This window comes from Merops nubicus, unplaced genomic scaffold, assembly GCF_000691845.1.
Source record: "Merops nubicus isolate BGI_N331 unplaced genomic scaffold, ASM69184v1 scaffold24384, whole genome shotgun sequence".
Lineage (NCBI taxonomy): Eukaryota > Metazoa > Chordata > Aves > Coraciiformes > Meropidae > Merops > Merops nubicus.
The window spans coordinates 7,472-21,964 of record NW_008602599.1 but is presented as its reverse complement, the minus strand read 5'-3'; the positions used below and the strand labels follow the sequence as shown (position 1 = coordinate 21,964).

Here is a 14,493-nt window from a genome sequence, read left to right as displayed (position 1 = left end):
AGGAGGGAGAGGACGGCGCTGGGCTGCACTGCTGGGCTGGGTCGTGGGCCCGGCCCGGGCTGGAAGTGCCGGCGCTGTCCTGAAGCGAGTGGCTCCCTGCCCAGGGAGCAGAGGACCCCTGACACCGGGGTCCGGAGCACACCGGCCAAGAAAGTCGCCTCGCCTGCTGCCTGGAGAAGGTGGTGGTTTGCTTTTGCCGTTGCCTTAGGGGAGACAAATGATTTTTTGTCATTTAACTATTTTTGCCGTCTCCTGGATGGTGCTGCTTAAATAAATTTTCTCTTTCTTGGCCCCCACTATGCTACGTTGTTCCTAACGCATGTATGTTGTGTCAGACGTTGTGAGTTGCACACAGAAGGCTTTTTGTGAGCATGAAGAGCACTGAGGAACACTTGAAGGACACATCTTCTAATTAGAAGACAGTTAAGTGACTAAGTGTTTAGAAAACGTCTAGGGTGATAATTTAGTTGTTAACTTTTTTGTGCATTGCCAGACATCATGTGGTTGCCTTGCGAGTCATATAAAATGCTCTCACATGGTATGTTAAGAAGTTTGGGTTGAAGCTGTGTGCTTGAGGAGGAGAAGTGCAGCTGAGACTTTGTGGTAGTGCCAAGCCTATAGCTTTCAGTGTGGTGTTACAGTTTTGAATATGTATTTCCAAGAGACGAAGCCTCAGAAGTAGTGTTGGTTCAATATCTGGACGATTTCCATCTGAGGGGAAGTGCTCAGGAAAACACAAGGCTTAAGAGAGACATTGTCTCCTCTGCAGGCACACTAGCCTCCCAGTGCAGAACATGGACGTGATGTCTTCTTTAGAGATCTTAATTTCCATTTTCATGAAAGGTGACAGCAGTAAATACTTTTGCCATGCCTGAGCATTGGGAACCCTGGCTGTCCAAGGCACTGAAGAGTCTTTATGAGTGGTGGTCACTTTCCTCTGTTCTCCCATTGCTCTGTTCATGGTGTGCCAGGAGGTCTCCGAGTCAATGAGTGGAGAAAAGCTGGATAAAACAAATAGGAGCAATATGTGTAGGTGAGAAACCAGGATGGGAAGTACTGCGTTGTGCTGACTCAGGACCTTGCATTACTTGTTAGAAACATTCACTAGTGTGTGCCCACCTAAGTGCCCTCGCTATTTTACCTCATTGTAAAAATCTGTTGCCGGTGCCTTGAGTGACTTGCAGCTGCAGTGGTTGTACCTAAAAGCAGTAAGTGATTTCCTTGCATAGCAAAGTCCTGTTACATTTTGATAAGCCTTCACAATTAAATATATTTGCCAAATGATGTATTAAATGGAAAACAGATAAATGCAAGTTTTATATTCTTGAAGCTGGTTTACAGCAGAATAAAATTTGATGTCTCTTTAATCATCTAGAAAAAAAGTAAGATCTGATCAATGTTTACATCAGTACTGCCATGTGGGACAGTTGATTTGTAATTAAGTTGGAGATTTTTGTATTTGAAGAACAAGAAGCAGAGTCTTGTTAGGGTGAGATATCAAAAGATAGTTTAAAATGGGGAGATAATGTCCGCAGGAAATTATTAGTAGATTTCATCAAAGGCAGGGACTTGGCCTGGTCTCAGTGTTTTAGTTGATGACCTTGGTACAGTAAGTGGGATGCAGTAATGATGCTAACTGGTGGTGCAAAGCTGGGAAACGTTTGCAGGGCCAAAGGGGACTGAGATATCCTACAGGGAAAATGGAGTGATGTTGAGTGTCAGAGTAAATAATAGCTATGGGCCAAAATTGAGTGTTCAGGGTTTGGGGCTGGTACCAAGAAAGGAGGAGTTTGGTAACAGGAAGGAAGAGAAACTTGAATGTAGTAGTGGATCACAGGATGGGACCAACTGGTTTATGGCAGTGAAAAAAGCAGTTGTGATCCTCGGAGTGCAGCAGAAGAGCACAGGTAAAGAAAGACAAAAAAGTGTGGACTTCCTTGTACAAGGCTGCAAAAGATGAACGTTGGATTTTGTACATCAGATCTGGTCACACATTAAAAAAAAAGAAAGGATGTTCATACTTCCTGAAGTGCCAAGAGGTGTTGAGATCATGAATTAAGTGGAAAGTCAAGAGGTTAGCTTGTTTTCCTAGGCAAGCTAAAGCTGAGAAGGGATGTAACAGTAAATTTAAAAGCCTCCATTAGGTATGGTTTTCCTGCGGAGTTTGTAATTGGGACCTACAGTATCCAATGCCATGTGTTGAAAAGATTCCTGTAAATTCTGGGAATTCCTGTGATCACCTCGTGGCAAAGCTTCCAGGAGCAGGACTCAGCTGAAATAGTGATATATTTGTGACTCCCATTCTTTCTTTCCTGGAGGCTAAATGTATTATCTAAGCTCTACGGTCATGCCCATCTGGAGGAGGCAAAAAAAAATCTGGAGCGTCTCCTTTTTGCTTTAGGGAAGTGTGTTGCAGTGCCAGTGTCAGCCTTGATGGAGATACCTGTTCAGTGTGAGTCAAGGAGCTGACTAAGAAACCAGACTCTGTGAGTGCCCTCTTTCTGCCAAAGACATGTTCATAATTGCAAATAATGAGAAGAAGGAGACTCAGCTGTGTAGAAGACATCCTATATTCTTGGGAGGATTCTGCTGCTTCCGTGAAGGGCTAGTGGGAAGTTATGTGTGATCAGAACTATTGTTTTTTCCCCTCTTGTTTTATGTCTTGAAGCTTTTTCTGAGGAGGATGCTGTGGCCTGGCATCACATCTTCTGTGCAGTTACCTCTGGTATCTTGGCTAGCCTGGATGGATTTAACTTACCTTTTGGCTTTCCATCAGCAAAAGTGAATGCTGCATCTTCTGCAGTGCTGCTGCATCTTCAGAGAGGTTCCTCGGGATCTGCTGAAGCTAGGGAGGAAGGGGGATGGCTGAGCTGGGCTGCATCCCCTTGTGCCCTCACGGCCATAAGTAAGAGTTAACAAAAGCTGCCACCAGTTGGCAGTTTCAAATTTAATAACAATGTCAGAGATTTTTTTCTTGAGTTCCAGGTGGCTAAGCTGTCGATCAAAATCGTTGTTATACATGAATGTGGCACTGAGTCCACGTATAACAAGATCTTGATGGACAGTTGTTTTTTCAAAAAAGAGTGATTGGGATGGGAACTCTGCCATTCCTGTAGTGCTGGCAGAGTTACCCGTGTAGGACCCTACCTAGTGCATGGGCAGGGGCAGCTCCAGTTCCCTCCATTCTCAGGTTCTTCTCTGCCTGGTTACAGTTACGGTTGGCAATAATGTATGGCAGTTTCTACCAAAAGGGGGTTACTTCAATAAATATTTCTCTGTATTGAGATTCCTCCTCTGGCTTATGGAGTTGTTTGCTCTTACCTGGGGTTATGAAAATGGCTGTGCTGCAGGATTGCTGAAATTCTGACTCCATCCTGAAAAATATTTCTCAGATTTCACTTTCCAGTTGAGAAATGTTTTCTGGCCTCTCCTCAAGAAGAGAGATCTGTGAACCTCTATGCTTGACTTGAAACTGAGGGCTGTGTTTGCTTGGTTCTCAATTACATAATCTGTGGTTGTTGCTTAAAGGAGGGGAGAAAGCCAATTTATTGTTACTGCAGAGCAAGCCTTTCTTCCATCTGATATCGGTTTCATTTCATCACCTCTGCTCTGTGGTTTCACTTTCCTCATTGCCACATCCCACCTTTCCTCCTCCTCTGTCTCCTAGTAGACAAAGCTATGTGTAAAGCCTGTTTTCTTTGTAAGACGTTTTTGCAGCTGTGTTTGATTCTTCTCTTAAAAGCCTAACTGATGCCTCAGAAAATTCAGAAAAATATAACAGCCATGTTTTTTAACCCAATCTCCAACTTATTTAAGAAAAATGTATTTAATGTTTCTTATAACTTTATTTTTCACCATTTAAAAATTATTTTTTCAGGGTTTGTATATCTCCTGATTTAGGAGAGTGAAAATACTGATTGCAAGTGGAACCTCCTCAATCAGCCTGGTGGATGTCTTTGGGAACATAAGAAGTCATGGCAGAAAATGATGCAACACCAACCTTACCCAAAAAGTGTGGCCCATACATTTCATCTGTAACCAGTCATGGCATGAATTTGGTAATTCGGGGGATAGTGCTGTTTTTTATTGGCGTGTTCCTTGCATTAGTATTAAACTTGCTTCAGATCCAGAGAAACGTTACCCTCTTCCCCCCTGATGTGATCACAAGCATCTTCTCCTCAGCTTGGTGGGTGCCACCTTGCTGTGGCACAGCGTCAGGTAAGTTGAGCCATGGGTGTATACCTGACGTGGAGATGAAAGGGTGGATAGGTGGTTCTGTAGTTACAAAAAGCTGTGTGAAGAGTGTGGAAAGTAAAAATTTCTCTTCCAGCATCGCTGCCCTTTTCGAGCTATAGCTGTCCTCTGTCTCTCCATGTACACACAGGTACTCGTGGGCGTGTTCAGAAATTGTTGGTTTGATAACTTGCTGTGCTGTATATTGGTAGTGACAGACTTGATGATTGGAAAGGTCTCTTCCAACCAAAACAATTGTTTGGTTTTATGATTGTTAGCAGAGCATGAGTTTTGCTCTTCCTGATGGGTTAGAGTACAAGTTTACCAGACTTTAGAAGGTGGTGCCTTTTGCAACCTCAGGGCCTGGATTACAGGAGTGTGCTCTACAGACAGCCCTGGAAAACACCCTGGAAGTGTCTGACTGTGCAGTGACCAGTGCCTGGTTTTGAGCACAGCAAACCACCCTGAGTAGCACTCCCTTTTGGGTCCTAGCTTTCCATTTGTTCCTCATTTTAGCTCTGTTTAGCAGGGATGCCTGGCTGTGTCTTGGGGAGCTGAGGCCAGGCACATTTTGTGGTCGTAGAAGCGTTGTGCTGAGCAAAGCACCTGGGTCAGTCATGTATCAAGTCAGGTGATGCAAACATGCTCCATTTCTCCCATGACTACAGAGGAAGTTGAGACTTTTCCATGTTTAGTTAAAGTGACATGCCTGTAGTAAGAAAATATCCCTTTTTCCTCTTTTTTTCATCTTCAGTTATCAAGGTGTCTTCCATGTTACAAGCCTGATGGAATTTGGCTTTTTACTTGGCTCTGAAGGTTGCTGATCCCATGGGGGCAGTTTTATGCTTTACTAAGGGAACTTTTGTAGCAGCCAGTACTGGAGGAATTTGCTTTGGTGAATCTTTAGAGTAAAGGTGTCTTCTCAGAGGTCAGTTTTAATCAGGTTGAGAAGCTCACATTTCTGGATACTAGTATGAGTCAGTAAATTAGCTTTTGAGTTGGCATAACTGTTTTGATAATGATACTTAAGTCTTTTTTTTTTTTTCCCTGGTCATCTAATAGCTTCCTTTTTGATACCTTGTTGAAATACTACACCCCAATGTCATAGAGGAGCTTGATTCGAAAGGAAACCCTCCAGATATCTCTGAATGTGGCAGTTTTGTTCTCCTGTGGAAATGCATTTGTCAAATTATGGTGGCAATTACATACCTGCTTTATCTTCTAGTTGTCTTAGTCCTGTTGTGTTGCTGATATTGTTGGTTAGTTTTTGGGTTGTATCCTGCATTTGGTGCATTTTTCTTTTATACTTTAAGATGGTTGTCTTGATAAACATGTCTGGTAAAGGTCTGATCTTCTCTGTATGGAGTAGGGGGGGTTGAAATAACAAAGTCCTAACTTGCAGCAGCAAGGTATAAAGTTTGCGGTGTTCGCTGGAATATTTGCACTGTGAAGTGCTTGCATCAGGCTGCACCTTATGCTCTTGGGCAGTCTGGGAACTCTGCAGCTGTGTATGGGGAAGTCCTGGAGGCTAGATCTTGCCATCAGCTGGGATGAAACTTGCAGGCCGTTCTGGTTCTGGTGGGTTGGTGGTTTTGATGGAAAGACTGGGTATGGCTTGTGAAGTGTAGTCAGCCACCTGCTAGGCATTTGCACTGTTTGATTTTTAAGCCACTTGAGTTAAAGATACTACTGCCTTAATTGGCTTTTCCCAGCAGGAGTGACCCCTGTTGAAGTGTTTGAGTTCTTTCTTTTCCATTATCAGTCTTTTCTTCAGTTTTTTTCCTTATCTTCTCTGCTAGTGTACATACAGGGAACCTCTGTGGTAAGTGCTGATAATTCCCCCATTTTCTTACTGCTCGTACTTGCACAGCCTTTCTGGAATTGACATGAATATTTCTCTGCAGTGTGGTTTGTTATTATGAACAGAATAAAGGTATTTTGCATATTTATAATCAGTGGTGATCGAGGCTGCTTTCAGAGAAGCGCCTTCATCCGTCACTGTTATTAGTCATCAGTTTGGCCCAAAGCCTCTGGCAAGAAAATAGCTCAGGGAGGTTTTTTTTTTTCCTCTCCAGCTTTACTAGTGATTTATTTTCCTGAATCTTGGACATCAGTTTCTTTTGTAAAATAAAGAGCATTTGCCATAACATCTCCAACAGCGTGCCAGACTGAGGGCACTGGAGTCTGTACTGATGACTCAGGCTCTGCCTGCCTCCCGCAGCACCAGCTTAAGTCCTGTTGTTTTTGTTTCTCAGCAATGTTGGTAACTCTCTTGTTAGGTGCAGCTGCAGTGGAGAACACATGTATGAAGAAATGTTCAAAGAGCACTGCAGTTCCCTGGGGTTAAAAGTCTGCTTGCTCTCTGTATTCAGCAGCTACTGTGTGCTCTTGGCTTTCCATCTTCTGTGTGAGCCCTTATAGCAGTGTTGAAGAGAGAAACACATTATCCAAACAAAAACTGCTTGTAACAACAGCAGAAGAAGATACAAAATACCAGTGATCCAAACCACACTCTGCCCTTACTGTGTTTTGTTTCAGAGTTATTTAAACATGTATGTTTGACGAGTGGGACTTTCAGGAGTGCCAGCCTGCAAGCTGTTACTGCTTTTCTTGAACTATGGTGTGAAGCTGCAGATTTTGGTAGGGAGCAGAGCTCTTATCCTCAGCCCCTCTTTCAAATTGTCTCTGTTGGCCACTTCTGCCAGATCACTGCCGCAGTGGTTGAAGATGCTGCTGAACTTTTACAGGGATTTTTTTAAATAATGAGGAATTTCAAACAATTCCATCAACAATGATGCTTTGTACTATTTATCCTTAAAAGGTCTGTTTTAGTAGTGACAATAGTTATCAAAATCTAAGATGGTCTTTATTTTAGTTCAGTATTGCCAGTGCTTTAACTTCTGGGTCTTTTCTCTTTCCTGTCTCCACAGCTGTGATTGGGTTATTGTACCCATGCATGGACAGACATCTGGGAGAGCCACATAAATTTAAGAGAGAATGGTCCAGTGTCATGCGATGTGTAGCAGTCTTTGTGGGAATAAATCATGCCAGTGCTGTATCCTATATTCTGATGAAATTGGTGATAGTAAATGGTGTTCCACTAAAACAAAGCTCACATAGTCGTGGTGAATTGTTAAACACACAACGTACATCGTTTTTGCAAGAAAAATGCAGAATATGTGTTAGTGTTAAATTGTCATAGCAGTACTGGAGGTGATATGTCTCATGGTTTTTGGTTCTGAAAAATCTTTTCATTAGAAATGCTTCAGCATTGAGCTTTGTCTTACTTGTAGTCTTTTTCTTTGAATAATTAAAGTAAGCGTGAGGAAATATTCGTGTTGAAGAAAAATGCTTAGAGACATCCTGAGGGTTGATGTCCTTTAAACACCATAGTAAGAGGTTGAAGATCAGTCTTGAGGTCATCAGTGAAGAACATGCACTTTGCAAAGAATGGGGAAAACTCAGGACCAGGGAATACCCAGGACTACACAAAGGAGTAAGTGGTGTTACCCCATTCTGCAAGTGATGAGAATCCCTTGGTGCTGAGAGAGGAGTTACCATTCCTGTAGTCGTTCAGTAAGATCAGAAATCAATTAGAAGTCAGTCAGCATGTTGCAGTATATTGTACACCTAATTACATAGCTGTTCAGATACACCCTTGCACAAGTGTGCTCAAAACTGTTGTTCCTTCCCTCTGAAGCAGGTGAGGACATGCTGGGTGACAGTGCTTTTCACATGGACTGACATGCCTTACTGACAGTGATATGAGTCTACCTGGTTTTGTGTAGTCATGCTAAATGTCTCCTCTGTCAGGGAAAAACAGGATCTGTCTGTGAAGATTGGGTTCTTGTAAACTAACTAGAAAGTTGACCATCTCTGGAGCTCTCATCTCCTTCAGTGCCAGCTCCAACGTGGTTTGCAGTAACCGTGCTAAGAAATTCCAGGTGTGTGCTACTGAATGTCCTTGTTTCCAGGAAAAGAGGGCAAGTCAAGTGAAAGATGGGAGAGCTGGCTGAGTTTACTGAGATGGCTTGGCCCTCGGATGGGTTTTGCTGTCGTTTGAGTTTGTTCCTACTAGCCATCCTATCCAGTATGGCCAGATGAGCTGGAAGAGCCAAGGTTCGGAGTCATTCCTAGTGTCCCCCACAAACCTTGCTCTCCTTGCCAAAGACGCATTGAACTGGTCCTGTGGTTCTCATTGTCCTGGGCTGTACCTGTTGTGTTAGCACATGCAACTTACCTGCTCTTAAGAAATACAAGAGAATTGACAACTTCTCTCTGCATGGGTCAGATTATTTGCAGTTTTCACACAGCTGTTACACGTATTCCAGGACATCATTAGTGTACTGTCTGGATTTCCTCCTTGATAGCTTTCCAGGCTGCTTTCTTCTCAGCTGAATACCAGTTCTGCATATTGTCATATTTAGTGTGAGTTTTGGTCTTGTTTGACATTCTTTCTGATGCTATTGATTTTTATCCCGTATTTATTTACTCCAGTTAGTTGATCTTCTTTCTCATTTCCTATAGGTCTCTCTTCAGGACTTTGTGAGAAAATAGGGCAGTGTTTCTATGTTGTCATCCTGTGAATTTGCTTTCAGGCTTATGAAACTTGGCAACCTCCCTCTTATCTGTTTTGGACAGCAGTGGTGAGGATAAGCTAACATTTTCAAAACATTTTGAAGAACGTGAAACACTACAAAGATATCTGGAGTGACTTCACACTTGCTATCATGCGTGGACAAAACTGATTTTCAGTGTTGATTTACATGAGTATTTTCACATTAGTATATTTGCATTTTATTATATAGAAAACATTAACATTTTTAATGTTTAGCTGACTGTATACTAGCATATAAATTAAACAAAATTGCAATTAAGTAGGAGTGATAAATATCTTTTTTCAGAAAATCCTTGCCACTTAGAGTTTAATGCTAGATTTAAGATTTCATGCTTAGTGTGGCAAAGGGCCACATAAGAATGAGATGTCCTTACCCTGAACAGTAACGTGCACTGTCTGCTTGTATGAAACACCTGCATTGTCTGCTAGGTGTATTGTCTCTTTGCTCTTGGGCAGTGCTAAGACCCTAAAAATGTGAAGAAGCATCATACGTTTTTAGTTTGCCGACATGTTGACAACACTTACAGGGTTTATTTCCTTATAGCTGATAGCTTTGTGATAGCTGATACAGCTAATGCTGGGGGTTTTTATGGTATTTTTTTCTGTTGTACCAAAATATGATAAACAGAATGAAGAAAAATGTTTTGCACCTGTATATGATATTTGCAAGCTTGTCCTTAACAGTCAACACAGAAGGTGGATTTTGCCAACAATATCCAGTTGTCTCTCACATTAGCAGCCCTGTCAATTGGACTGTGGTGGACGTTTGATAGATCACGAAGTGGCTTTGGTCTTGGAGTAGGAATTGCTTTCCTGGCCACGTTGGTGTCACAACTTCTGGTCTACAATGGAGTTTATCAGTAAGTATTTACTCCATTAAGGTTCAATGACAGTCTCCTGAAACTATAACATAAAATCAGAATAACCAAAAGGGTGGAACTTGACATGATATCCAAAGCTGCCGCTGTTTAATTTTGAGTCAACAGAAATTGGACTGTTTGTGAAAGCTTTTGTGTGTTTTACTTGGAAGCTGCTTATTTCAATAAATTGTCTACCTTACCAACAATATATCATGCTTCTTTTAGTTGAACAGATGGGATTATAATCTATAAGAAGCTCCCTTTGTCATTTACTGCAAGTCGTTAAATTTCTATAATGCATCTTTTTTGTCTTGAAATATCCCAGTATTTTAATTTGTGCAACACAATCACAGGAGACAAATACACAACGCTGAGCCTAAAAATGTGTGTTCTTTTCCAGATACACGTCTCCAGATTTCCTTTATGTTCGTTCCTGGTTGCCATGTATATTTTTTGCTGGTGGAATAACTATGGGCAACATTGGCAGGCAGCTGGCAATGGTAAATTTGGAGGGGGGTTGATTGCCTTCTGGTAAAAGTTCTAGTCTACATGTCAGTCCTTCCTTCATACATACCAACCAGCTGTTTGACTTGTGGATGTGGAGTAAGATAGAAATCAGTAATCATTGCTTTTTGTCTAGTTAGTGAGCCATTAGTACTCTTAGTCAGAGCATAGCCTGTGACTTTGCTCTGCATGCTATCAGGTGTATACTTCTAGTCCTTTCAGGAGCAGAGGCTAAACAAGAGCTCCTGGGGTCAGGGAGAACTCAGGCCATCCTCTGACATCTGTACTGCTCTTCCTGCTGCTCAAGGAGACAGAAATTGCAGCCAACAGTGTATGTACAGAATTTAGGGAGACCAGAGTTATCTGGGTGAAGTGTAAGTTAAAGGATTTTGTCACCCATTTTGTAGAACAATCCCCATCATATCAGTTTTTTTTTCTTCAGTTGTGTGAGTTAATACTACTAATTTTGTCAATTTCTGTTTTTCAGTATGAATGCAAAGTCATTGCAGAGAAGTCTCACGAAGACTGAGGAGAAACAATATGCACCTTTTAAACAGGAAAATACCTGACAAATGACTGTTGGAGGAGCATAAGGAACACTTGACTATGAAATTGCCAAAATGCAATTTTATTCCCTTGAGTGGTATACTTTACTGCAATCTGTGATTGCTGCTTCTGTAGAAACTTTGATGTCTGATTTTGATTACTGTGAAATTACAATAGTATGCAATACATTTGACAATGTAGGTTCAATTCTAGGATTCCTTTTTCCAAATCTAAACTTCATTTACCATAAATTCTTGCCTGTCCATAACGTTGCAGTGCCAAACTGAACATTTGCACTACGTTTTTGTAGCTGAAATTTCTGCTTCAGTTTATCTCAAAAGTTTGGAAGAATTTGTTCTTAATAGCTCAGTGAAAAGCAGGGAATTCAAATCTGGGAATGAAGATCTTTTTCTACGATGATAGCCCATCATATCTTTGTGAAAATCATGCATTACAGGTGAGCTTTAATGCAATAAGTAACTGATTTCTGCCTGTTAACACATTGTATGATTCTCTTTACATCACAGGTGAGGAAACTTCATATGGGTTGTACAGGCTTTTGCTGTAGCGTTTCATTGGTCTGTGGTATGTGCCCAGTACCTCAGAATACAGAAATGGAAACCCAGGATGGAAATTTTCCCCTGGTACAGCCAGAATACATGTGTATATGAATTTATGTGGACCAGCATCAGATGTGGACAGATCCTAAAACTACTTCTTGTGTTGAGTAAGAGGATACAATTCAACTCATTCTTGTACAATCCCTTAAGTTGACTCGTGTTGATCACGTGTGAAAAAATCCTATAAATCTTAGGGCATTTCTATTGCAAAACTTAATTCTTCTGAACTAAATCAGCCACTACCATATAGTGTCATAAAAGTCTCCATTACCAATAGTAAGAACTTGGTAGTTCTTGTCTGCTACCTGCTCTGCTCACAGGGATCAGCAGGAGGCAAGGCTGTATTTTAGGTACTCATGTAGCTCTTACTGCAGTGACTATGGTCCAGGCAACCATAAATGCATCTGTTATACCAGTTTTCTGAGGTACTGTTACCCCGTTTTACAGGTGCCTGTGCACAGGAAGCCTCATGGGACAGAGCTGAAATCAGCTGTGTGCTAATAGGTTCCCTTCTTAAGAAGGATTTTAGTGTGTGACCCATATTTGGGGCCATATGTGGAACTTCCTCTTGGCTTTGCAGCTCCCTTTAAAGACCATGAGATAAAAGAACTTGTGCAAAAAGGCAGAAAGAAGACTGCAAGAGGACACTGCTAACCTGTGTCAGCAGTGAATTTGGCGTGGGATGTCTCTGCCTTGTTTTCCCCCTTCTGCCTCTGTATGGATGTTTTAATGTATTTGGTTTTTTTGTCTTGAGGTACTGTTCTTTTTAAATTTTCCATGAAAGGTTTGTACAACATGTTACAGTCACCTAGGGAGGATGGAGTTGGTCCAAAGAACAAACAGATGTTTAGACAAGTTTTTGTTGATAAATGTGTGTATGCATTGTACACAAAGCTTGAAATAGGCAACTCTTTTTCACTCTTAAATGCTTATCTCCAAGTCTGAAAAGTATGCAATGGAGGGAGTGCTTCCAAAAACATTGTAATGAATGAGATGGTCACAAAAGGAAAACTTCTTTAATTGGGGAAGTGTAAAAATAATAAATAAGCCAATGATGTAAAAAGAGCTTGGTTTTGCAGCTCCACAAAGTTCCATCAGCTTATGGTTCCATGACAATTCAGCAGCTGAAGCATACTTTCATTGGGTAATGTTTTAGGAAAGCACTTAGAGATTTGCATTGCTTTAAGCAGAGGTAGAACATGTTTAAGTAGGTTCTTGACTAGAGATTTTCTTTTCATCAAACTATGTGGCAATAAGAAGCATTTTATTAATAAAACCAAGAAACTTGGGGCATGAGCTAAGGGTGAGCTTCTTTAGGCAGGCTCTGGCATTTTACTGAAGAAGCTGTTGGGTCCCTTTCCATACAGTATTTTGCCTCATCCACCTTTTCACTTAAACAAATGGCTTCAGCTTGGTGGGCAGCATGATGAGTCCCTCTTGAATTATCAGGACATGAATGGCATAAAACTTCAGCTGTTTCTTATTCTGTCTGTAGGGAGTAACATGGTGCATCAGTAGCCAGCGTGCTGACTTGGTAAACAACTCAGTTTGGTCATGACCAATAAGTATATACACCTGGAGATAAGTAGCTGTTGTTATTCACTTGGTGGTAGAGCTGCTGTAACCTGCCAGTCGCATATCCACACAGAAGCTTTGTGTACGTTCAAGTGTGCAGTGTGTGAGAAGTGGTTATTGTGCATCTGTGGCACACACCCTACAACACTTTGCACTCAGATTCATCTAAACCTAACTAGACTGTGCTGTCCACTAACTTCTAAATTTCATTTTGGAAATTTTGAGCATGTAGTGCAAAGGCAGCGATCATCCAAAATAAATTTGGGTGGAGTCCTTTATTATATGTGTTTTACTATTTTTATTCTTATTTTACTGAAGTCAATACAGGATTCACATCTTGGATGTTGTATTTTCTCAACCTGTGTTGTAATTTTATGGCTGACGTGTTCAAACCCTGAACAAGGTTCATGAGCAGAATGCTGACACGGCCTTAACTGTAGTGGGGTGAACATGCTGCTACTGTATAGCGTGCAATTACAACATTAGGCTGTCTTAAAAATGTTACTCAATAGAGAATGAATAAGGTATATTTTAGATAAAACTTTATAAACACTATAACCTCTAATTAAGCGTTGTAAGGTCTATGCTGTTTAAACTGGCAAATTGCTGTTAAAAGCAGAATGTGCATTAAATACAGTTACAACCTTGCTTGATAGCTTTCTTCTTTCTCTAAGAAATTATACCGATCTTTAAAATGCACTGAGTTACCTTCTATCAGCAATCTCATAATAATTTGGCCATTGAGCTGTGGCATATTGGTTGCACAAAACACCTGTCTGGAAATACTAAAAAAGAAGTGGGGAAGATGGAATCGGCAGTGACTCTATCACAATTAGCATGCTGAGCAGCCCTGAAGACCTGCCCTTTTGAAGCTGTGATGGGTGTATTTGAGCTGGGGGAAAATAAGCCAGATAACTTCAGTCATAATGCAGAAAATAGAGATTAGATATAAACAGCCGCTATGAATATGAAGAAAAGAGTGAATGGCAGGGAACCCCTTAATATATTTGTATTTGTTAATGTTCCAGTCTGGATATGAACTGAATGTTATTTTGATGTTTGCAGACTCTCCCTTCACAGTGCCCATCACTTTGTCTCAAAAAAGATGTGACAACCACAGGTCTAAAAACGTATAATGAAAAGCTTTCTAGGCAGAGGTGAAGAAAGGGTGGGAAGAGATGCTCAGCAGTATTTGAGATGCAGTGCCCACAGTAGGATAGCACCACGAGTGGAAGTTGGAAAGAGAGCAGGGGTGAATAGAAAAGACTGTGTTTGTGCTGGCAACCTGTGACCCAAAAATCCTAACCCTACTGTGAAAATACAGAGTCCTGTGCATGTCAAGTGTCTGATGGGGCAAATTACAGCGATTACCATAATGTTGCCTAGTCATACTACTCAGATCAGTCAAAAGCACACTGGCAAATGTGCTTTGCTGGAGACTTAACCTCTCATCTGTAGCCTCTCTGTGAGAGCATCACCCTGAGGAATGGAAACACCGTGTCCTTCCTGCCCAAGTTTGGCCTGAGGTTGTTGAATG

General features: G+C 41.3%; 1 protein-coding gene across 1 annotated transcript; it reads left to right on the top strand.

Moving 5' to 3' along the window:
- Positions 1 to 3,878: 3,878 nt before the first annotated feature.
- INSIG2 (insulin induced gene 2) lies at positions 3,879 to 11,259 on the top strand. Its single transcript, XM_008938426.1, has 5 exons — positions 3,879 to 4,218; positions 7,164 to 7,288; positions 9,545 to 9,711; positions 10,112 to 10,211; positions 10,703 to 11,259. The coding sequence occupies exons 1-5, from the start codon at positions 3,975 to 3,977 to the stop codon at positions 10,742 to 10,744; spliced, it is 678 nt and encodes a 225-aa protein (XP_008936674.1). The 5' UTR covers positions 3,879 to 3,974; the 3' UTR covers positions 10,745 to 11,259.
- The last annotated feature ends 3,234 nt before the right edge of the window (positions 11,260 to 14,493 follow it).

What these genes read in the sequence shown, in the direction of transcription:
- INSIG2 (XM_008938426.1), top strand. Translation starts at nt 3,975, where the DNA reads ATGGCAGAAAATGATGCAACACCAACCTTACCCAAAAAGTGTGGCCCA. An exon ending in TTGCTGTGGCACAGCGTCAG is followed by an intron (nt 4,219 to 7,163) that starts GTAAGTTGAGCC and finishes CTGTCTCCACAG; the next exon opens with CTGTGATTGGGTTATTGTAC. An exon ending in GAATAAATCATGCCAGTGCT is followed by an intron (nt 7,289 to 9,544) that starts GTATCCTATATT and finishes CAGTCAACACAG; the next exon opens with AAGGTGGATTTTGCCAACAA.